A 24988-nucleotide genomic window follows, 5' to 3' on the forward strand; every position below is an offset into this window, starting at 1 on the left:
ATAATTCACTGGCTCTTCACGTGCCGTCTCCTTTTCCGAATTGGTTTCGAAAAGCGTGTTGCGCGCTTTCCCTGCCCGCATTCGCTTACGCGTATTTATTTGTCGTTTCCTTTCTTTCTTTTCTTTTGCTTTTTTTTTCGCTTTGCGTGATCGTTCTTAACTTTTCTCTCTACGTCACTGCCTAACTGAACCTATACGATAGCACCGCTGACATTCCGCTTTCGTCGTCATTGTTAGCCTATCTTATGTGTGCTGCAGAATGAAGCCCTTTCTCATGGATCTTCAATTAAACATGTGTTGTGTCAAGCTGTTTTAAATGCCGTTTCTGATCTTTTGCCGTCTTCGATTCCGTTTTCTATCCCTTATCACCCATTCTGAGAATAACAAGAAACGGAGAAGCCAGTGTATTTTCTATTTTAAATTTTTCCCTGCGGGACCCATTAAGTGAGAGAGGTAGGTACAATAACCGCTCAAGGGTGTCCAGTTCCTGTTCTGTTTAGGAAGTTTCTGTGCGTCGTTCATTAGGCATTTTCTCTTGTTGAATATGGACTACTTTGGTGCACTGGCTCTCGGCGAGTTTTTTGCTTCTTTGCTGTTGAATTGGACTACTATGGTGCACTGACTCTGGGCAAGTTTATTGCTTCTTTGCTGTTCAATTGGACTAGTTTGGTGCACTGACTCTCGGCGAGTTTTTTGCTTCTTTGCTGTTGAATTGGACTACTATGGTGCACTGACTCTGGGCAAGTTTATTGCTTCTTTGCTGTTCAATTGGACTAGTTTGGTGCACTGACTCTCGGCGAGTTTTTTGCTTCTTTGCTGTTGAATTGGACTACTATGGTGCACTGACTCTGGGCAAGTTTATTGCTTCTTTGCTGTTGAATATGGACTACTTTGGTGCACTGACTCTCGGCGAGTTGCTTGCTTCTTTGCTGTTGAATTGGACTACTTTGGTGCACTGACTCTGGGCAAGTTTATTGCTTCTTTGCTGTTGAATGTGGACTACTTTGGTGCACTGACTCTCGGCGAGTTTTTTGCTTCTTTGCTGTCGAATTGGACTAATATGGTGCACTGACTCTCGGCATGCTTTTTCTTCCTTGCTGGTTTTAGGCGCCACTTCAAGCCTGAGAATTTTGAATAAATTGGATGGAGACTTCAGCCGGGTATCTTGCGTACAGGAAGCTGATGCTCTAGTTATACTCACCGCCACCACTTTCTTTCAGAATGTGTAAAGAAATGCCATGTTAATTTTTGTTTGTCGTTATTTACTTGAAGCCTTTACACGAAGGAGTTTTACCAAACTGGGAAGCCCATGACAGCGAGCATTCTAAAGTCAGTGCAGCGAGTTCGATCAACTGCCTTTATTCTTCTCAAAACCTCGTTTTGCGAGAACGCGATTTGGCTAATCGTTTCGTGAAGCCGTGAATGGCTCAAAATGAGTGTCCGGTGGAAATTTCGGAGCGCCTCCCGGCGGCCGTTGCAGGCACCACCGTCCACGACGCGCTAATGTTGTGGGAACTGTAGTGAGCTCAAAGCGGAAGCACGCAGCCTAACCAGCGCCACAGTACACGGTCTCGTCCAAAGTGATGCTATAGACCTCGGCTGATCCAACTCGTCTTCGTGGAACGAACGTCCCCACCGGCTCCTTAGACTCTCCGCCGGAACTCTTTTATTTGCCACTGACGTTAACCATCAAAATATTTTTCACCCACTAGTTATGAAAAAAAAAAAAAAGAAGACTCGGGAAAGGACTAACCGCCGCCTTCGACTAAACCCAGCATCTCCGTGCGCACATTTACAATTTTATTCTTATTTAATTACCTGTGGGAACATTCGCGCTACTGTGTGTGTAACGAAGTGCAACAATGGCGCATTTAATTCCTTATTACCTTTTTCGAGCGAAATGAGTTTGTACATATAGCGATGGTCTTACGCTCATACCGCTGAATGTTCTTCGATGCGAATGGTGGTATTATGGACGGTCTCCGTATTATAGAAAAGCGTTTTTTTTTTTTTTTTTCACGTGGGAAGCCTGAATACGGGCTTAAAGTTAGACGAAAAATGGAAGAGGAGGAGAATTGACCAGCGCGGTCGCGATTATTTGTTTCTCCGTGGGTTAACCTTCACGTCATTAATTCTTTATTATTTTTTTTCCACCAGCGTCAGCTCTTTTTAATATGGTCGGTAAGGAGATTACATTACAGAGACGTGTACGCTTCCTTCTTTTCTTTTTTTACTTTTTTGATCGTGTTCTCTGCGTTTGTTCACGCTGTCTATTTAATGGAAAGGTCTCCATTCGTTTTTCTTAGTGGCCTGGTTGTTCCAGTTTACATGTACTGCGCTGTAATGTTCTACGTTGTGTGAACGTGATTTGTTGGTGTTTTTTTTTCTTCTTTCTTCCTTCTTCCATTTTTTCTTTAATCTGTCGCGCATCATCCCGGCTAACGATATTAAGTGGGCTGTGAGAGACCGCAGGAACCCTCGAGCGAGAATCAGCGATGGAGGTAGACCGAGGTTTCATGGTTAACAACTCTCCCTCCACTGTGATTGCTTCCGATATTGGCTTGCCTCTTCCCCTTTCCTTTTATTTCTTTTCTTTTCTTCGTCGTTTTCCATGCGCTCTGGCTTTCACTAATGTGTTCTGATTTGTTTGCTTTCTGCGCTTGTTGACTTCCTGCAAGTCGCTAATTGGTAAACATGGCTGCAATTTCTCCCTTATAACTGTCAATTAGGTTCCTCGAAAGCTCGAGTTGTTTGTAGATGTTGTTATCTCAAATTAGGATAGCTCACCTGCGTTGGGAAAGCTTATATTTATTAGGCGGTCGGGGCTTTCCGAGTATGGTAAAAAAAAAAGAAGTTATTTACTCAGGTGGGCTTGGAAACCCGCAGAATCCTAGCTGCTTTAGCAGCAGTAGGAGAAAGCTTTCGAGTAAAATATATATGTTAAGCAGACTGAAATTGATTAAATTAAACATCGCGGGTAAGCGCCGTTCTGTTCGTCGTTTGCGTGTTTGTTTTGTGTATGTATGTCGTGCGAATGTATGTCATATTCAAAAATGTTGCCACTAGTATGTTCTTTTCTCTATTCTTTGCTTGAAACTCTTTCATTGTTTGGTACACACCCGTCAGTTAAGGGAAGATGAGCAGCCGGCACCGTCTACAGACGCCAACGTCCCCTTGAATACGGATGAGAAAGAAAAATAAGAAAAAAAAAGCAGGCATTGTTTCGAGGCACATGCAACCACAGAAACGTGCCGTGTCCGTATAGCACTATAGCGACAGGACTGGCATGTCCTTCGTCCGTATTGCCGCATTTTCGCCAGCTCTTCTGAGCCTCGGTGCTATACATTCCGTGGCCCTCATTACAAACAGGCTATGGTGCTGTCTCGGCGCTCGCTCTACACCTCCACCCCCCCCTCCACCCCCGCTTGCTTTTGTTTTCTTGACGCACGCTGGCGCCCTAGCTCTGCGCTTTCCCGCTACGCTTTTCTTCGCCGTCACGTGGTTGTCGGCTGAACGAGTTCGTTACCTAAAGACCACTTTACGGCCTCCTCCAGCTCTGCTCGCCCTGCTCCGCTTGTGGCGTGAGACCCTTTCATTCTTTTCTCTCTCTCTCTCGCTGTTTTTCGGGCTATTGAGGCAACGGTCCCTATATATTTCGTCTCACTATCTCCGTGCAGTGCAGCGGAGGCTAGGGATCGTAGCAGCCGATCATTAACCCTGTACTGACGCAACACTTTCGAATTGTCACTTATCTAGTGCTAATTGCAGATCCAGACCCTGTAAAGTCCAGGAAAAAGCTACTAGTTAGCACCAGGGTGCCCTAACTTACTTTGTTGTACTTATTTCCACGAAGCGGAGGAGAAGGAGGAGAAAATAAAGAGAGAAGGCAGGGATGCTAACCGGAAATGCGTCTGGTTGGCTACCCTACTCTGGGCGGCAGGAAAGAGGGAATAGAAAAGTTTCATTTTCGGTGCTTAGATGGTGGATGCGTAATCGTGACGTCGTGATGCACCGACTCGCTCCGTTTGTGTGGTCACCGCTGCTGCCACACGCGAGCGCGGCCACGAGAAACGCCCGAAGCACTTGTCAATTTTCTATGAGCAACGTTCTCGTGCCTAGCGTGCTGAATGCTACACGAAGTCAGTAAGATTTGTTCCGTGTCATGTGACTTCGTGATAATGCCGTTAATGCCAAGTCCAGCGTCTTGAAACAACATAGGTATCATATCAGGGTCTCTTATGTTTCCCAACCTTCGTGCTTTCTAAGTTTCTTGTAGAAATTCTACAACTTCGAAAATATGCGTCAGTTCTCCTCCTAGCGATAAGCGGCTGCGTGTTCCAAGAAAAGCTGCAGCAGACACAAGCACATAACTGACGAGAGGACTTGTTTCTGTTCCAGCATCATTTAGCGCTATATAACACCCTAGTTAGAGAGAAAGACGCTAGCCCAGCAGTCAAGTCCTTCTAAAGCTTCTTCATGCAGTCGTCGTCTCGCGGGGAGCGATCGACAGGCGAGCAGTGGGAAAGAGCCCTTCTCCTGGTTCTCATTTCTGATTGGCCCACGCAACCCGTAGCCTTCGCTGCACTGCACGGAGTCGGCTCGCGCTCGACGTCCGCGAGGGCCCGTCTGCCCTCTCCTTCCACGGCCTCCTCCTCGCCTGCTGTCCGTGAGGTGCCGCGTATTCGAAATAACGAGGTGTCGTTTGTCTCGGCTGAGCCGCCACTTTTTCGGAGAGACGGGGAGTGTTGAGGCTTGTTTCTCGGGCGTCTGCGCTGCTCCTGCCATTCTGCTACTCTCGTTCCGCTTGGACCAGCTCGAAGCACACACACCTCGCGCCTCTCGCGGGAAGAGCAGTCGTGCGCGTGGCGTGATGCGCGCTCGCTCCCCCATGGTTGTGAGAGAACTTCGCGTTCGCTTTATTTCCGCTCCTGCAGCTCTCGCGCGTCTTCTCCGCCGTGCGAAAACTGCGCAGGCGTGCGGGTGGAGATACACTTTGTCAGCGTACCTCTGCGGCTGGCCGTCGACAAATTTTGTTCATGTAATTTTTTCTTAGGTCATATTGCATCCTCGTTTCTGGAAGGGTTTGTATGTATCCACTTCATGTCCTTTTTGTTTTTTATTTCTTTTTTTTTCAACAACACAGCTGATTCCCGAAAGGTTGCGCCGCAACTACTGTGCCTTTCCTGTTCGCTGTGCCGTAGCTTTTGCTGTAATGAGGCGAGCACGTAGTAGTAGTAGTAGTAGTAGTAGTAGTAGTAGTAGTAGTAGTAGTAGTAGTAGTAGTACTACTACTACTACTACTACTACTACTACTACTACTACTACTACTACTACTAATAATAATAATAATAATAATATAGTCCAAAGAGCGACGAAAGCTCGTCAGGCTAGGTTGATAAATTGTCAAATAAATAGGCACCCGCCTAATGTTCAAACGAAAATAAAACAAAACGACGCCTCCAGACCACTACGGGTCCTTTGTTCACAATGATCATTGTGAACGAGGAATCCGTAGCGGTCTCGAAGCGTCAAAATAATAATAATCATAATATTTGCGTATCCCGCGCACTGTGAGAATCGATGTAAGCGGAGCTTTGTATGCTGATTGCTTTGATTGACGATAATTAGCGGTGATGGTGGCGAATGTGTAATTTTTTCAGCGTTTAGTCCAGTACGAGGGTACTGAGTCGATGTTAAACGTTACCTTGCGTGCACCACTGCCATTTGTATGCATGGTCCACAGAACACACAGGGAGACGTGTTTGCTAGAGGCGTTGTTGCGCGTCATTGTTCATAATCTCTGAGAATTGAGTATTATCACTGCCTCACATGGCACATCGAATTGTGGCAGAAGCGTCAAACATTAATTTAATTATGGGGCTGTACATAATTCAAATAATTATAACAAAACTGTATGTATATATTGTATACATTCGCGGTCTGCACCACGTTTCGCTGCGTATCGAAGACGGTCTTGTTCCGCGCGACGCTTCTTTCGGGCCTGGGAGCCCTCGACGCCGAGTGCACGCTTTGGAGCCATTTTTTTCTGCCGCGTGTTTTAGTGCTCCATCTGCATACGTGACCAGCACGCCGTTGAGACGCCAGCTCCAAGCGGTCTCTTCAGGATATGGCCGATTGTAATGTCACTATCACAGCCCAACACGCGACCTCCATAGCCCAACGTGCCATTAGCACAATCTACGCATACCTGCCCGCGGTGTCGCCGGCCGGCCGGGTGGCGTATTTCCAACTGCTCGTAGGTACAACGGGGCGTGGAACTTGCGGAGACGACGGACGTTTGCGCGCATGCGCGAGTGAGAGCGGGTGCGAGAGAGGAAATGTGGGGAGTTTTGATTCTTGAAAATACGACTCTGCCTAGGTACTACGGAGGAGTCCCTTGGGGCGCGGTGTATGCGCTTGTCCCTAGGCGCGCCGTGCCGGCAGAAGTCGCGGGGCGCGGTTGTGCTGAACTTAGCATCGCTAGTTGTTGGGCTCGACGCAATCATATTTAATCGATCATGTTTTTACTAATGAAAACAACGTGTCATTATTTCGCATTATTGGCGGCGCCTCCAGGACACCAAAGCGGCAACGGGGATATCAAAGCTAGAAGCCGGACTGGTCCGTGGGTTGGGGCTCGCAGAGGCCTGCGCGTGCCAGGGGAGTATAAGATCGGCTGTCCGCTATCGCGGACAGCCAATGTTTTATGCGAACACCCCCAGGCACGCTTCGGCCTCTGCGGCCCCAACCCACGGGCCGCCCGGCTTCCAGCTTTGATCCCCCCGCTACCGCTTGGGTGCCCCGGAGATCCTGCGCCGCCTGCTTTAATATAACCTCAGGTGCTCTCCTGAGGCCTCCGTTTGCCGGTTACATGTGCCCTCCTGGAGCAGTGCTTGTAAAAAATCCGATCTATCGTCGCGACGAAAAATTCGACCCGTGACTTATAAAACACCAGTCAGAACATTGTCCCTTCAGACACAGCGATCACCAAGCGGCGTCCGCGCCCACTGCCTCACCGCGCGGGCAGCCAGCGGCGGAGCGTATAAACCAACTCGACCGAACTCCGCAATGCCGGCATGTCAGGGGACAAACGAATACAACGCAATCTAAGAAACCTCCTCCGTAGTGCCTAGGCTGAGTCATATATTCAAGGAGCAAAAGCCCCCAGATTTTCTCTCTCGCGCCCGCTCTTACTCGCGCCTGCGCAGAAACGTCGAGCTCCGTCAAAAGTGGCACGCCCCGTTGTACCTACGAGCAATTCTAAATACGCGGCCGGGTGGCGGTGATGATGATGATGATGATGATGATGATGATTATGATGATGATGATGATGATGATGATCGTAGTGGCCCTCCCCTTTAGAACGGGTGGTCACACTCACTGTGTCCTGGCCGAAAAGTTTGAAAATAGAAAGAGATAGGGACCCATAGGGAAAGAAGAGAAGAAAGAGGGCAACTGTCACTGGCTGGCCAATTTCCACCACATCCGAAGCCGAGCCTTCGTGACAGAAGTAATCGCATCGCCGATCCCTGCTCCAACGGGCACAAACCCGAGAGCCTGTGGGAGGGTGACTCCCTCTCTTTGGCGAGGAAGCAACTCCGGGCAGTGCAGCACAAGATGCTCCGTATTTTCCATACCCAATTCGCACGCTCTGCATCGGGCGGATTGAGTGGCCGGAGCAGCGGCGATACACAAGCGTGCGCAGCGCTCCCGCCCGCGCCTCAAACATCAGCGCACTGCCCAGATTATTGTCAGACGAGGGGGCGGCCTGGATGTGTCTCTTGTGCTGGCGGTGCACATCTAAAGTGGCCTTTTGTTCCATTGCTGCCCGCCACCTCGCCTCCTCCTCTTCGCGCACACGTTCGTGCACAGTCTTTGCATACGTTGTCCTCGGGTTCACCTGTACCGGGGTCCGAAAAAGCCCATGTTTCTTTTCAATGGCGTATAAGCGCCGAACCCATTGCGTTCGGATGCATGTTGCAGCCAAATAGTGAAAACTTTCCGTGCCTAGCGGTCGCGAGGCATAGACCGGAGGCGGCCGTGGTACGCCACTTTGCTGGAGGCTTCCATCGCTTCAAAAGAGGACCAGCCCAGGTCGCTCTGGATTGCTTCTATAGCAACCCTGCCATGAAATCCCAGAGCAATCCGACCAACTTTGCATTGCCGCCTTTCCAGCCATTCCCACGTCGCAGCTGGGAAGCAGATCACCGCGTTTGCGAAGGTTAGGCCCGGGACGTGTACTAGCTTCCACAAATCCCGAACCACCACGTAGCGGTTGCAGCCCCATAAGCTTCGTCGACGAAGGACGCACTGTGCCCGAAGGGCCGAGTCGCATAGACCTGCCACGTGGTGGCCGTACATGTCAGCCTCGTCGCACATTGTCACTCCGAGGTATTTGTATGCAGAGCTAACGGTCAACGTATCTCCATACAGGGTCAGGACTAGCGCGTTGGATTTCTCGCCCGCCAGCTGAACGACTGTGGTCTTCCGTGAGTTGAAGCGCAATCCGAGGTTATCTCCAACGAACAGAGGTCCGACATCGCCTGCAGGTCCTCTGTCCGTTTCGCCAAGAGCAGCAGGTCGTCTGCGAAAGCTAGACCCGGCAGGCGGCGAATTTCGTCCACTCCAGATATGCCGTACTTCAGTCCGAATCCTAGGTTCCACTTGATCAGCTCCTTTTCCATATTCGCCACATAAAGGAGGTATAGTATTGGCGAGAGCGGGTAGCCCTGGCGAAGTCCCTTGTGCACTCCGATCGCCCCTGTCTCAACATCTCCAAACCGCGCTGTAATTGCCTTGCCCGCGTGCAAGCGCTGTGGAGTGTGTAGAAGAGTTGTGGGAAGCTTCAGTGCCAACAAGCGCTCGAAGAGCATGCTGTGTGGGACGTTGTCGTACGCTTTTTCAACGTCGAGGAAGCAGCACAGCGGCATGCGACCTTCTGCTATTTCACTACACTGGGAAAGAATGAACAGATTGTCCTCAAGGCGCCTGTCCTTGCGAAATTCATTCTGCAGCTCCGTTAAGAGACGCTCGGACTCCGCTCAGGCGCCGATACAACCTTTCAACACGTGTGCGAAGATGCGGTATAGGACACTCGTGAGTGTGATCGGGCGGTAATGTTGGACGTTGTCCGCTTGGCCGCCACATTCGGGTATTAGAAACACCCTGCCACGTCTCCAATCCTCCGGAATCCGCGCTCTGTCGATGATTTCGGTGAGCAGGCTGGCAAGCTGTTCTCTTGATCCAGGATTTAAGCACTTGAGCACACGGGCAGGCATGTCATCAAGTCTGGTGGCGGTGCTCGTGTTGATGTGGCCCAATGCCCGATCGATCGCCATGCGCGAGAAACTCCAGCTTGGGCCTTCGTGATCCGGGTCAGCAGGATTTGTTCCAGTGGGTCTGCTCGGGGTATCCTCCAGAACTGGCAGAGCCACGCCCTCAGGTTGGCTGTACAGGGTAGTCAGATGCCTAGTAACATGCTGCTTGATATCCGGGACTGGCTGTCCTGTTGTGGCACCACACAGTTGCTGCAGAGGCTCGTCACGTTTGTCTAAAGACCGCACATAGCGCCAGAACTGCTGCGTGGATTTGGCGTCCGCACGGAAGTTGTGCATCAGTATCCTGTTCGCGTCAGCCACTTTGGACTGGACTAGCGACTGCATTCTATGCTTCGTTTAAAGATACAGCTTCCATGCGGCTGCACATGCTCATCTGCATCTAATGTTTTTGCCGCGAGGCGATGGTTTCGATTCGCCTGCCGACGCGCATGCCACACCCTCCGCAAGCTCTTTATCCCACCATGGCTGTCGCTTGGCTCTTTGAGACGGCCGACTCCGCACCATATGCCGTCGCATGACCGCTCGGAGGGCAGCTACGTATCTTTCGTACGTCTCCGACTTACTTCAAACGCCATTCTTTTGCGACAGTTTCTACTGCTGCATTGGGTAGGTACATGCCCGCATGCGTTTGGTGATTGCGCTTCGCTTTCCTACGGTGGGCCTGGCTGAAGTCTAGCCTGAGCCGATTATGATCGTTGCCTAAGCTGTACATGCCTTCCTCGCCGATGTTGAGCCTTTCGATCCGGTTTCTCATACGGGACGACACCAGAGCATAGTCTATCGACGACGCACTTCCTCGCGCACGCCACGTGATTTGCCCAACACACTGTGGGCCCAAATTGACGATGGTGCACCATCTGGTGGTGTTGCAAGAAACCCAGCGGCACGCGTGGCAAGACCATTAGAGCGCCCGGAAAGTCAGGAAAAAAGGCAAGGAAAGCTTCGCTCTAATAATGATAATGAAAACAAAATGAAGATTGTTGATATCACGAGCGCAGATGTTAAAACGCCTATTTGAAACTTCCGTTAGGCCTTGTCAGACATGGTCCGAAATTCGTATTACACTGGTAAAACGCGCTTTCGTGTCGTTCAACAGAACAGGCGCACTGACATTGAGAGCAAGAAAGCAAGCAGAGGAAAGGGAAGGAAGTCAGCCAGGTGATCTTGCTGTTTGCTGCCCTGTACGTTGGAGATAAGGGAAAAAAAGAGTAGAAAGAGGAAAAGAGGTAGGGAGTCAACATTTCGCGCACGCGGGAGGATGGACAGAAGAACTACAAATGGTCACTCAGGCGGTGCACTTCAAGAACAGCTCTAGTGCACGGATATCCTTTTATGCCAGCGGCGGGTGTGGCCACAGTCCAAATATCTTAGACTGAGAAAATGGTTTCGAGTCCAGCTGGTTTAAATTTTTCCTGAGATAGAGAGGTTTTACACGTCGTTGCGAGGACATATACACGTCAGACATTCAGTGGTTTCCTCGCAGCTACAGGGAAATTTAAACGTAGTCTAAAGTACGGAAGAATTATTCCGAAAACAGAGGTAAGACCTGTTGCACTGAAACAAATTTCTAGGTAATTGAAGTTAATGACGGGGTGTAAGTTTCCCGCTTCATGTATATAAGCCGCTGCTCATCAAATGGGTCTGTATGGTGCCTCGAACGCAGATTCTTTTCCCTGGTTATTACATCTTGCAGGTACGCGATGCAGTGCTTCGTTACCGATAAATAATTAATCAGCACCAAGTATATGCTGCCAGCATCCATGACGTCACTGCGAGCTGGTACGGGAGCTTCAAGGTTTTGTCGCCACTTCTGTCGCTTTTAATTTTCTCTCTTTTTTCTCGCTTTTTTCTAGCTTACCGAGCTGCCTATCACGATGAAACTTGCGTTCCTTCTTTTTTTTTTTTTTTTTTTTTTTTTTGCTGTTGCAGAAGTGGTATTTACTAGTACAGCTTAACTCAATGCTCCTCTTTAGTGTCTATTGAAGGCAAGCTCGTTCTCCCTAACTTTGCATACGAACTGTCCCCGCTTGCTGCATTGAATCCACTTAGGGGAACAAGCACAGCATATCCCCTTTGTGCCGCTCTTGCCCTTTAAGGTCGTGCGATCCTCGACGTCTTCTTGAGAACACAGAGACCGGCGACATGTGCTCTGTCTTCCTCGTGGCAAATTAACATAAGGGTTCGTGCTGCAGTGCCAGCCTTCTTGACCGAGCCTCTGGGCACGACTGGCAGATTCCACCTCCTCCCCACCCTTTCTTTTTTTCCCCCTTCTGTATATCGTACTGCACTTTCGTGCCTTATATTTCCCTGCACTTCGTCTTCCTTTTAGCCCTCGCTTTTCCTTTCGTTATCTTCTGGGGAAACACCGCGCGGAGCGTTCCACCTTTGTCCGACCGAGTAATTAGGGGCATAATTAAAGGATTTAATCTCGCTCGCGCTTTTCTTCGTGCCTTCATTTCTCCAAAGTGCGCGTGCGCAAGCATTCCTGTCGGGAAATTTGCTGCCTTTCTTCTATCGGACTCCACCGCTGAAACTACATAAGTGTACATCGTGCGTGTAAACGCCTGCATTTGTTTTAACCTGCACCTTTTTATTTTCCTTCTCTCTATCTCTCTTTACTTTTGGCGTGCCTACTTTCCCCCATTCTCTTTTATTTTACGTGCCAAATTTTGTTACCTATCTGTATAATCTAGCGTGAGGAATTCTTTCTGATATATTTTCACTGATATTTGCAACGGCTAGATTGAAGGAAAAGACTGGTTGAAGTATAGCAAGTCCAGGTTTCGCGACTCCACGCCAGTCAGGACTTACAGGCATTCTTTGACGTTTTGTCATCTCGGTTTGATTTGTGTTGTTTGTCTATTCCTAAATTTATTAAGAATATTTTTTGTTATCTGTCCGCCTCGTGTCATTTCAATCACATCATCTGAAGTAGCAAGCTTTTCATATCACGAGGCTGACCATCTTCAGCTTTCATTAAACTGTCTATCTGTCTTGATATACGGCGGGTGGCTGCCGAGTTGTTTCTTTCTTTTCTTCAACTCGTGCAGTGGCTTACTTTGTTGCTCCTTTAACTACGCGGATGCTCGTGGCGTGTGATACGATGCTAACTTTGTGTCGGTTTGATACTTAGTTTCTGCATTGACAATGCGCCAGCACAAGCTGTCTTTGGTTAAGGATAACGGAAAGCTTAGTTTTCGCCGTATTCAGGCGGCTTACGCATACGGACTTCTATGCCGACTACTGTGAAACTCGAAATTTTCAAGCGTGTCGTATCACACTTGTACCATACTGCGGAGCTCTAATGGCAAGCCGCTGTGCAGTTATGTCGGTGGCATGTACACGCGGCTACGGTTTGGCTACTGTACAGTGGTTGCGACGGAGCTGGTCGTTCCTGCGCTGTTCGAACTCGAATTGCGAGTGGTAGAGTGCTGTCAGTAGATAAGCCTTCTGTGTCATCGTCAGTTGAGACTGCTGCGCTGTGCTATTGCTCCGTCTTCCTAATCAGTGTTTCGGGAGAGGTGTTGTCACGCTACCCTTGGACGGAGTGTAGCTGCTGAGCTCAACCAAAGTTTCGTGTCTTCAGCGTTATGCTTACGCGGAACTGCACTTGCATTAGCCGCGCTTTAGAGGTATACACGCGCATCGATCGTGAGGTTCTCGGACTTCGTACTTGCACGCAAGTTTGCTGCCCTGTAAGCTGCCGTATAATGTGATCTTGCTCGCGTACCAGAGCCTCGCTCAATGCGTGCGCACTCTGCGGAATTTGTGCCGCTGACCCGCAAGCGATTGGCTTAAAACGCCGATGACGCGAATATATGAGGTTGTGCTCGTGGAAACTCTCCCCGAGACTTCCCTTCTTCTCTCGCTTCCACGAGCGCACGCTCGATAGCCGGCATCGGTGTCGCGCTAACAAGGCGAGCAGGCAATGAGCTCGCTTGGTCTCTAGCGGGGCAAGTCGACGTACGCGCCGTGCAGCACAGCCTTTAGCCGCAGTCATCGCCTAATCATCGAGGCAGGGACGTCCGAGCTCCTTTCCTCGCAAGATATTTCGTCCACTAATCTCGGTTTCTTGAGCCGCTGCGGACCTTTTCATTCTTCGGAGCTCGCGAAGTACGGCGCACCGAACCAGGGGCGCCTGCAGAGGGAAGCACGCAATGGTGTTTCCTACTTTGCGAGGCGAGACGACGCTGCGCGGAACTGGTGACGCGGGGTGGAGTGTATTAGCCAAGCCGGCCGCACACCGCCGTTTGTCTTCGTGAGTGCGTGTGTTTGCGATGGTCTTAAGCGCGCAGGCGCACGCGCGGTAATCCGCCCCCGCTTGCGCAACGCTCGAGTGGCTTTGGCTCCGGCCTGCTTCTCCTCCACCTCCTCGTCGTTCACTCGTAGCACTCTTTGCCGCGGCAGTCTTAATGAATGCTCACTCCTATAGTAACCGGCCCAGGATTGCGCTCTCGAAGATGTTTGGCTCAAACTCTCGTCGCTGAGAGCGCGTTGTTACTGCGTTATCGTTGCTCCAGGCTGTTTTCCATACCGGATACAAGATCGGCGCTAAGGCGGGCAAACACTCCGGAGAGAACTAGGGACGCCTGCGAGGATTGGCGCCTGTCCGCCTCGTTGGTTGTATGCCTAATGTGCCTCTCATTCTCTTGAGTGATGCTCAGGCGCGGCCAGGGAGTGACGATTGCACGGCGGCGTCCTTTGGCTGCGTGACAGTGCGATGGCGATGTGGCTGCAGATGCTCGTGCTGCGATCAGTGCACGCACTTCCTTTCTGAGTTCTTGTCAGCTTCGTCCTGCTGCTCCTCCTAACAGGCTGCTTAAACTTAGCATGCAGGCCACGTCTTGGTAGACCTGTGTCGCGTTATCTATGACATATATATATATATATATGCTTTCTGTGCTATGTCTGCAAATCTGAAAGCTTTGCGGGACGCAGTGACTACGCCGAGTAGAGTTGTGAGCGCCGAGCTGGTAAACTTTAAGCAGCAGGGAGGCCTGTATTTAAAACGCGAATTCGGATATTGACTTTTCTAAGGTCCGTGGATGAAAGCTGGTTTCTTGTGAAAGTGGAGCGCTGGTTGCTTCTGGAAATGATGTCCGTGCGCTGCGGCTGGCTTCGCAAATAAGCTCACTAGTTGATCTTGAAGATCGTCTGTACATTTTATTAAAAAAATTTGTGCTGTTGGTGTGGGCATATTGTTTTTACGTTAACGAACAAAGAAAAATGCGTCTCAGCTGCGTCGTGAAATCATCCCAAGAATGGTGGCAACGGTTGATACGCATATTGTGATGCCATATGTGCAGGATTGTGATTTCTTAGTACACTCGGGCGTCGTGTTCCTGATGTAGTCGGATATCGTGCTGTTTACATTCGTGTGGTAACGATCTCATCGTAAGAGTTCATCCCGAACAAAGCTGCGTAGTTGAGGATGTCCAAATCTTTTTCGTCGCTGCTCTCCCTGCAGAATGCATTTACTTATTACTTGTTTCGGCTTTCATGATTCGGCTAATACGTTGTTTCAAGGCTCCCTTACTTCAAGTTGCCGATGCGCACTTACCGCGGAAGCGGCACCCTCGTTGTTCTCTCTAATTTTTTCTTTCTTTCTTTTTATTCTTTAACCCCTTCTTCCGTTTTGTAGGGTAGCAAGCCGGACGCGCGTCTGCTTGACCTCCCCTTCTTTCCTTTTTCTATTTCTCTCTCTCTGTCATCCAATTCGCCCTCGCTATGTGTCCTGCCGATCGGTTCTTTAAGAAGACGACGCGACGGTGGCCGATAAAGGCGTGCTGTCGTCCGTACATTTATTTGGGAAGGCGCAGAGCGGAGTGGAGTCTGCGGCGACCAGCTCTGCTTAGAACGAGAGCGCGTTCTACTTCTGCTGGTGACAGGAGCCACGTGAGATGCACGGCGCGCAGTGATGGCAGTTGGTGATGCGCAATGAAGATGACGCTGCATGTTCATTTACATAAGCAGCTGCCACGATCTCTAGGTAGTCGCGTATCTTATGTGCATAACTCTGAGTCTGTCGCTTTTTTTTTTTCTTTCATTTTTATAGAAGAGAGAGACGGAAAGGCTGTACGGGCCAACGTACGATTGCAGAGTGTTCCTCGTGAACAAGGTAAAAAAGAAAGTCGCAGCTTCGCCCGAAAGGCGAAGCAGCGATTGCGATAGCTATTAGACAGCTATACGAAGTAAGGACAGTAGTTTTATCGGCCGTATAAGCTTGTAAACATAGGCATACTATACTTGCGGACAACTTTGTGGTTATGAACGGGAGGTGCGGGCGCGTGACTGCTGCACATGTGCTACTGTGCCAAGTAGTACGGCAGCGTTTGACATTGCTTTCGGCTGCCCGGAACAGACGCTGAATCGACGGAGCTTCCACGTGCGATGGTTTCGCGTTTCCGCAGACACGGAAGGGAAAAGCCGCAAAATAAGTAAACCTTTACAAAGTATTGAACGACCCTGCCTTTACACCACTCAGTGGCGTGTTCTGTCTTATTTAACTGTTGCTAATAAGCTGTTTATGTTTTGTCTTCCTCAGCATAAACTAACGCGGATTAAAACGCGGGACTCTCTTCAGAAGCGCCCTCACTTCTGCATGCTTTGTCTCCATAACTTTCCCTTTATACCCGCAGAAAGTTGTCCGCGAGCATAACAAAATTAACAATGATGGTGTGACGCGCGCACAAGCCAACATGAACACATCTTACTCGATGACCGCTGAAACTCGCTGTGAAAATGCTGCAGTGAGGAAATGTGGCAGCAGCAGCGAGCAAATTGACCTTCGTGCAGCCGCTCGCATCAACGCGAACTACGCCTTGAAAACACAGCGCAGCGATGACTCTGTACCCATCGCAGATGGCTTTTAAGATACAGCGTAACAGAGTGGGCAACTGGGCTTGTTGGTTTACTTGCGTCTTGAAACTGTAAAAGAGCACAAAGACGAGAACGAAGAGAGATGACAGGACGAGGCGCTTACTCACCTTCGAAAGCTTTAACCCGTGATCTTTGACACGCATGCGCAACCCTCGTACTCCGTTCTTTTTTTTTTTTTTTTAGCGTGCATAGCTTTGTTTCCTTTCAATAAAATTTTTCAGATGTGAGTAAGCGTATCGTCCTGTCTTCTCTCTTCGTTCTCGTCCTCGTGCGCTTTTACAGTTTCAAGATGCAAGATACAGCGGCTCGGTCGGCCGCGCGCGGCCGTTTGCGCGGCCCGGAGTAAAACGCGCCCCCTCTCCCTCCCCTCCCCCGAAACCTTGCGTGTGACTGAAGGCGGCGCGCTTCCTCTCCGCTTTCCTCCGTTGCGTGCGCGAGATTGAGCCGCTATTGCCGGGTCACAGTGGCACGCTTTATCGCTCATGGACTTCATACGGAACCTCACGGCGACGCCGACTGCAGAAATGCTCCTGGAGTGTCCATACAATTGCTATCGCAATAAAAAAAAGACGGTCACACTGCTGATGAAACGAAGAGAGACCGTCAAAGCGCGCGAGCGTGCTCGCTTGAGTGTTAATCGCACCTTTAGAGGAGGACGCGTAGTGTGTGTGTGTGTGTGTGTGTGTGTGTGTGTGTGTGTGTGTGTGTGTGTGTGTGTGTGTGTGTGTGTGTGTGTGTGTGTGTGTGTGTGTGTGTGTGTGTGTGTGTGTGCGTGCGTGCGTGTGTGTGCGCTTCTTTTTTTACACCCTTTCTTTTCTGTGAAGCTCATCGCAGCCACTCCAGAAGCTTTCGTGATACTTGATGCAATGAGGTTTCTGCTTCTTCAGCCGTAGATCAATTAACCTGCCTAAATATGTGAAGATAGTTTTGGGTCTCCTGGTGTACTGACAGTCATGATGTACATGTGCTGTAGCTTTATCGCGACCGCAGGTGTTTGTCCAAGAAGCGAACTGTTTTTCTCTAGCAACCGACTTTGGCTTTCTTTGCTTAATACATGCCAGCTTCTATCAGGTAGACGCTGGCTCTTTCCTCCCCAGGCCTCCTGGCCGCGTACAGTTACTGTAGCTTGTATTTATTGTTTACTATGATTAACTGATGTGGACTGAATCCAATTTCAAGGCTTATTTATTCTCAGTGTAGATTGGCTTCTTTTTTTTTTTTTTGCGCTTCGTCCGTTTGCTCCGTGTCGTTATGGGTTTTATGACTTGCTTGCCCTGCTCCAGTGCTCGCTCACATGCGTGGAGGTCGAGCGCTTGTCGACCTCGTAGGAACTGTTGTCCTCGATCTCCGCCTATTCTTCTCGTCTAAATAAGCCCGACGTCATCCTATCTCGTCGTCTCACCTTGTCTTTGTCGTCCCTTCGTCAACGCAGTGTCCAACCTTCGCGAGGAGTGGGACCGCAGTGAATCGGTGGCGCTGCAGCGTCGCCGCCAGCTCGAGGGCATCGCCTCGGACGCCGGCCGCAGCCTGGACGACCGACGCCGGGAGCTCGAGGCATGGCTGAGCCGCATGGAGGCGCGCCTCGACCGACAGGCCGCCGCGGGACCACCGCACTCGCTGGAAGCGCTCGAAGCGCAGATACGCGAGCAGAGGGTGAGTGTCTCTGGCGAGGTCGCCGAGGCGGACATCGCCCGCCGTCTCACAGGCCCAGTAAGCGCTAAGTAGTGGTCAATCATGTCTCGCCGCTGAGAAAGTCTTATCATCTGTAAAGTTTGATCGTTACCTTTGCACATATGAACTTCGGGGCCGCCCCAGTGGTCGTTCTGGTGACCTTCTTTCTGTTTGATTTTAAGCTCTCACAGGGTGGCTACGATCAGGGAAAGCGTGTAATTTCCATGCAGGGAATTCAGTTTTCGGAAATTCAGCTGAAAGACAGGGGATCACCCTGGTCGCCTTAAATCAGAGAAATTGGCACCTACAATGTCTCTAGTCAAGTTTCTTGCATACCAGAAGGGTGCGAAGCTTTCAACTGAATCTACATGATCCCCAAATAGTGGTATCTGTTGCTGATGTTGTGATCAGCCTGGTCAGGTGGTTGAAATATTATGAAGCATATGATTCAACCAAATCTGATAATGCGCCCCAGTTAATTTACAACCTAATGTTAATAATCGGTGAAAATTATAAGCTCACATCGTAACTTGGCAAGCTATAAACCACCATTTTTTCTTCTTGAGCCTGGAACTTTCAGTGTCATGGACAGCCAGAAAAATTTTATAAGAGAATTCATGTAAACGCTGCAGAAATCAAGGTATCTGAATTTGAGCGCCGTCTCTCTCGCGCCGCGTTTGCACACACACGCACGCATTCAAACCCGCAAGCACGCTCATAATTTCCGAAGAGAATAGGCGACGACGTATAATATTTACAACAACCGCTCAAGTGGATAAACTTGCAGCTATGAGTGCGTAAAAGGGCGTATATTTGCAAATAAGGTAGGTAGTAATGTTTCGCCTGGACGAGAGCCTCGAAGAAACTCGAAATAAGCTTCCACTTCTTGTGTGACCCGCGTTCGTTTTCTCTTTGGCGGGAACGATGCTTAACAGCTGGTCTTGCCATTCAGTGATCCCCTCTAAGGTCTGCCACCAAAGGCAAAGTACCAGTACCAGCATGAAACTCCGCACGTCGGCTGGCACACAGAACGATCGTAGTTGAGAGTGTTGGATCACCGAATAAAAAAAAAAAGAGGTCGAGAACGCCCTCATGATATAGCGTTTGGCAGACTCTCGCGTCGTCAAGAGGGCTTGCGCTGTCTGGGCCAACGCCTTGTGATGACGCCTGCCATTGAAGGCTGCGCATTGACGAATGCTATACCGCGGTGAGCATTGCTGCTACTTGCCGTCGTGTCTTTGTGACTTCATTGGCTTTTGGCCCTAAAGTGCTGCGTCAGTGGAGAAGGAGTACGAGGATGGAGGGACTAACGAAGAAAAGAGAGAGAGAAAAAGAAAGGTCGGTCGAAACAGCAGAAGGAAGTGCTCCGTGCACTGGCAATATGTTTGCGCTGGTGAGGGTGAACGCTTTGTGAAGGGCATGTGATAAGGTACAGACACCTGATGTTAGTCATATTTAATGTTTATGATTTTCATTTCGCTTCGCCACTGGTACAAAATTTCTTCGAGGACGCTGAACGCACTAAATATTGACATGCGTATAATTGACATGATATGGATTGGGGGTAACGTAAAGTAGTAAATCTATTGTTAATTTAGGTGCCTCTCGACATCGTAAATAATTAATCAGTGCGCCTTCTCATCTTTCACTGTATATATGGTAGATCTGCTATTTAAGGCATAAACGCGCGTCCGTGCTTCCCCGCACAATGTGTATGCTTGCAGTGAAGTGACATTGCCGTTGCTGGAAAGCGCAGGATTTCTCTCGGTGATAAGGTATGGAAACCAGAATCTCAGGAGAAGTCGTATATGTGACCCTTTAAATCTTGCAGTCGATTACTCGTCTTGAAGTTTCAAGATTTAGAAGCGACGCGTTGTCGTCGGAAAACGGGCCATATCGAGGGTGATAACAACAAGTAGATTTACCGCATCGTCGACTTCGATGTTTTGAATCCCAAGTCGGTATTTTCTTCTTTTTTTTTTTCGCTACGCCGTACATATTTCCAAGCAAGTCGTGCGAAAATAGTTTGATGGGCTCTTCTCGATTTGATATTTCTTAGCGGCCGTAGCGTTTTATGGCTCCTTTGGCGCTCCTGCACGCGCGTCATTCATACACGCGGGACACGTATTCCATCGTTGTGGGGTAAGCAAAACGTAATATGGTCGCCGTGTCCTCTCAGTGGCTACGACGTCCTTCTGCAAAGCGCCATGTCTCCGTTACGATTCCTCAACTTTGGCAGCCACATTCTGATGGGGACATAAAACGAAAAGGCCGGTGTTCTTGGTTTGGACGGACGTTAAAGAAGCCCACATGGTCAGCAGTAACGGGAAGCCCCCCACTAATTTGTCTCCTGTAGTCATGCTTTTGGTTTCCAGTGCTAAAGCTGCAAATGGAAAAATTCTTCACTCTGTAGCACAAGCGTCTGAGTCGTGTTTGCGATTCACCGGAGCTCGCACTACTGACTGCTTTGAAAGCGTTTTGTAGGCGAGGGTATCCGCTGAAACGTTATCTCATTCCCTCTTTTGTGATTTCTTTGAATGAAACCAGCTGCTTACGAAAAAACTTATTTGGAGATACGCCATGAGATACGTCGCCACTTTCGCTCACCCCAGAAACTGCCGGATCAGCCTTGTATTTTAAAAGTACTTAGGTGCACGGAAGCTACCATACTGTGTATACAGAGTGGAGGCAGGATCCGCCTACACTCCTTCATGAATGTTTAAGGTAGACCGTGCTGCTTCTCCACTTTTGCACTGAGTACAACGAAGCAGGCGATATAGCACATTTCATGTGGTCATGCAAGAATTTCGGTTCTGAAAGCGGGAGGCTTCTGCGCAGTGTGTGAACAAGACGGTTTCTCCAAGAACGCGTAGGACGATTAGTTTCACTGGAAAGACTGTGGTTAGTGCGCAAGAAAGTGTCACGCATTTTTTCTCGCATTCCTGTGGGGGACTGGACTAATCTGGATGGGACTAGACTGGACCGAACTGGTGCAATTGCCCACCCAGTCTGCCAGACTACTCGGGTTAAGGATTGGGCGGGTTGGTATTGCATTCTAAAGCTGGTGCAGCGCAACATACAAAGGTCTAAGATCATTCAAAGATCTTTTATCTGGCCGGCTCGGCTTGTTTCTTCCTTTGTATGTTGCGCTGTGCCAGTTTTAGACTGCCAGGCTAACTCGACCAGTAGCAACATCATCATCGCCGCCACTACCACCACTACCACCACCATAGTGTTAATACGAAACGTGCGTAATCAGCTAACTCCATGCTGATCTTGAATGCAGAAAAACAAAAACCTGCGAAATACACTGTTAGCTGAAGTTGAAATTAAATTCTAGGTGTTGCTTGCCAAAGCCACGACCTGATTATGCGGCACGCCGTTGTGGTTGACTCCGGTATAATCTTGAGTACCTTGGGCTCTTTATCATTTACCTGCATTAAGAGCATGGATTCATTTTGCATTTTGCCTCCATCTAAATGCAGCCGCCCCGGTCGGGCCATCTGAAGTTCGATGTGTAACGTTTGCGCTGTCCCCAATTACGCCTTGCGCGTGATTGCGATCCTCGTCGGCACTGTGCTCATATGTACGGGGTCGCCCTATCCGGCCTGTTCGACTAATTGCCCTTTGTCAGCGCCCACGTCATCTCTAGGCACTTTCCCCTTCAAACCTCCGTCCTTTTGTTCACCGCCACTCTCGGAAGCGTTGACAATAGCGGCGCTCGCCGGGAGACCGCAGAACCGTTCTCACGGTCCCCGCGCATAAAACATTCATTCAGTGAGCCGTGTCGCGTAAACTGTCGCGCCCGGGTCGTCTAGTGTTTCGCGAGAACGCTGTGCTATTGCGTTTCCAGTCTCGTCGTCCTACGAAAAGAGCCTTTGTATGGAGGCAGTGCAGCGTAAGCGGGGCCTGCGGAATCGAAAGGGGAACACGTGCGGGGATGTGGCCGTTGTACGTTAAAATTGCGCCCGAAGGGAATGGAGCCGCAGAGACGTAGATTGCAACGTTTGCTCCACAATCGTCCTCGTAACGTTGTCGAAAAAGTATTGCAGCTGACGTTGGATAAAGGCAAACGTGGTTGTAGTCGCGAGCCTGATGCTGTCATGCGCTTGCTACATTCGTAGCGCTTTTATATTTTCGTAGAAAAGAACTTTCAGAATTAAAATTGATGATATAAAGCGCACCTGCTTAGTCCACAAAATTTGGAGGACGCTTAAGCTTCGCCTGTAAGAGTGGAACTCGATAGCATTCAATTATTCCTGACTGCTTCTCGCGCTTCCGGGCAACTGCAGCGTATGCAACCGTAATATTTACCGGGAAACACTCGCGGCGAACGCTATGCACGCGGGCGGGCTTTCTGGTAGGAGCGCGACCTCATGCGTGGGCCGCGTTTTTACCGCGATGCATGGCCGCATTGCATGGAGCGCGATGCAGTGGAGGCGAGCACCATCTGGAAGTGTTTCAAGGAAGCGAGCGCGCCGCTCCGTGGACTCCGAGATATTTACGCGCCGGCGTGCGCAAATGGCGGACGCCGTCCCCTGTCTATGAATTGTAGAAACGCTGGAAAAGGGGCTTGCTTGAGTTTTCGCGTTACAGAATTATGTTTTCTTGTATATTCAAATCACTATCCGAGAGCTATCATGTTTGTACATTGTGTGTAAGTCGTAGTTTACAATTTTCTCACGTATTCTAGCTTGAGAAATTCGATTAGTTCAGTCAATTTCTTGCGTCACACGGAGGGCTTGGTAATGTGTCGTTCGAAAATCTTTTTGACGAAATGATGTCCGACGTCGGACGCCCACGCGGACGCCGGATTTTCTGCAACACGGGCTCCTTAACGCTCTCGTGTTAATATGATGAAAGGCGAGTCGATGTTCTCGAGAGGCCGACGCACCTAGACAGGCATGCTCCGCATAGAAAAAATAGTGTAGGTCTGTGGCGATGCTCAGCTAAGCAAAAGTGTGCTACGACTGCGGTTACCTTCCGCCACGGTGAATAATTCCTTTGAATCATGTTTGTAGCATTTGTTCCGAATGCTGCTTACACTGAATGCTTGTTGCAGGTTCGCGCAAACATTAGGACACCCGCCCCTGTGTGTGCGTGCGAGAGGGTAGTGTTGGTTTATTAACTGTTATCTTGTAGTAGACGGTCTTGAATTCCAAATTTCCTTTTAAGAAATGCGTACCGCAATGAGTCCTAATAAACCCTAAAAAATAAATTCAGGCAAAGCTGTGGAAATGTTCCGTGAGCGCTGACTGCAGGCTTTACGATACACAAAGTTGCTCCGAACTAGCTTTCTTGTAAAGTCATTTCGCAGTTATAGTGAGAGAAATAGAGAAAGAGAAAGAGCATGATTAGAACGTTAACATCTAATAGTATTTTTTTTTTTTCTAAATGAGCGTGTAAAAGGCGTTTTTGTAGCATTTTGTTCTTCGCATTGCTTTCGACACGCCGGAAAGCTCTCGCTGAAAAGCAGAGTCGATGTCCTCGGGGCTTCTAGAAATTCGCAGCTCACCGTGGGCCCCGTCCGCGTGTACGGTGGCTGAGCCGGTGCGCAGACAATGAATTTCTCGGCTCTCTGACGACTCCGGCGGCTCGTTTGTAAAGCAAATACCACGGAGCCCCTCGGCGCTTGGAGGTTCCGGAAAACTCGTTTACCCAGAAGCAGCGGCTGCGAACAGAGAAAGGAGGACGTATAAAGCGAGAAGCGAATGAAACGCCAAGAGAGCAGTCAGAACGTGGACATCGTCCCAGTGGACACCTTGATCGCGCAGATAAAGGAGAACGAAATGAGATGTGCTCAGAGGCGACGAGGCGCGACCGTGAGGCTGGAGGCGAGGCGATAGAAGAAAATAAATAAAGGTAAAAGCGGCGGAAAGTAGAAAGACAGTTTCTGAGACTTGCGGAAAAAGGAGTATTGCAGAGAGGAAAAATGATCCGCACCGCTTTCTTTTTTTCTTTTTTTTTTCTTAAGCTAGCATGTTTCTTATTAGCTTACGGCGCTTTCTTTTTCTTTATGTCGCAACAATTTTTTTCTCCCTTTTTCGACATGTGAGAAACAATTTTCATTTATTATTGTTTTTAGGCTGTTTTGCTTCGTTTCGTTGTTGCTTGATGGCGGCGGGGTCACGTATCTTCAAGACGCGAAAACGGTCCTATGCGCAGGCAGAATCTAACTCACGTTGTCGGTCGCAGATGCCGGTGCGCATCAAATGCCCATGATGTGGCCGCCGTCCTTTGGTTTGGTAGGGCGTTTGTTGGCGTTCTTTTCCTCGTGTTTTGTTGTTTATTTTCCTCGGCTATTGCGTCCTACTGCTTTTCTGTCTACACATTCGAAATGCGTGGTAGCGTAGCCGTTTCTTTCCCTGAAATCTTGCTTCTTTGATTAGCATTACCTGCGTGCCGCGCATAAAACGCCGAGTTTCTTTCTTTCCTTCTTTCTTGCTTTTTTTTTTTGTTCTTTACTCTTTATTTGCTTTGTTCTTTCTCTTCTTTTTCCTTTTTCTCTGTTCTTTTTCCGCTCGCTCCGGTGAACGCGCACGTTGAATCTTCTTGAACTTTGTGCTGTTCCGCGTCGTAGTTCTTGAATCTTTGCCACGCAGCCGACAAATTACGAAGCTGTAATGGCTCACCTCGAACAGGAGATGCCTTCAATTTTTTTTAAGTGTTAGCAGTTTTAGCACCTGTTCTGTATCTGCTTCCCTTGTTTCTTTGTCGTATTTTGTTGCAAGGACGGACTGGAGCCTAAACACAGAACCGACGCAGCCGCAGAGAAACCGTTCGTTGAAATTCGCCCGTTAAAGTATAAAAGAGCATTCGTATACTGAGGTTATCTAGGCCAAACGTTTTCAGAAATATTAAGAAACAGAGCGGTGAAATTGCTTTGCAATGTGGGCCGTGTATATGCCTCTTGAAAAGCGATACTCCGCCAATTGTGAGATGTCGCTGGTGCCACTTGTGTGATGCCCCCCCCCCCCCCCCTTTTTTTTTTTTTTTATCTGCGTAACACCCACTACAAACTATTTCACATGCTGCGACTTTTACAGGGGACAGCTGCCATTTCCGTTGACTTTCAACTGAGCGTCATTTGAATTGAATTC

General features: G+C 49.2%; 1 protein-coding gene across 10 annotated transcripts in view; it reads left to right on the plus strand.

Annotated features, from left to right (window-relative positions):
- The window catches only part of Dys (Dystrophin), a 494001-nt gene that overhangs the window by 342440 nt on the left and 126573 nt on the right, over window positions 1-24988 (plus strand). For all 10 annotated transcript variants that reach the window (XM_050170004.3, XM_055065913.1, XM_055065915.2 and 7 more), the window contains one exon: window positions 17650-17870. In XM_050170004.3, coding sequence (XP_050025961.1) covers window positions 17650-17870 — 221 coding nt within the window. The remainder of the gene's footprint in view (window positions 1-17649; window positions 17871-24988) is intronic.

Source organism: Dermacentor andersoni, chromosome 6 (genome assembly GCF_023375885.2).
Source record: "Dermacentor andersoni chromosome 6, qqDerAnde1_hic_scaffold, whole genome shotgun sequence".
Taxonomy (NCBI): domain Eukaryota; kingdom Metazoa; phylum Arthropoda; class Arachnida; order Ixodida; family Ixodidae; genus Dermacentor; species Dermacentor andersoni.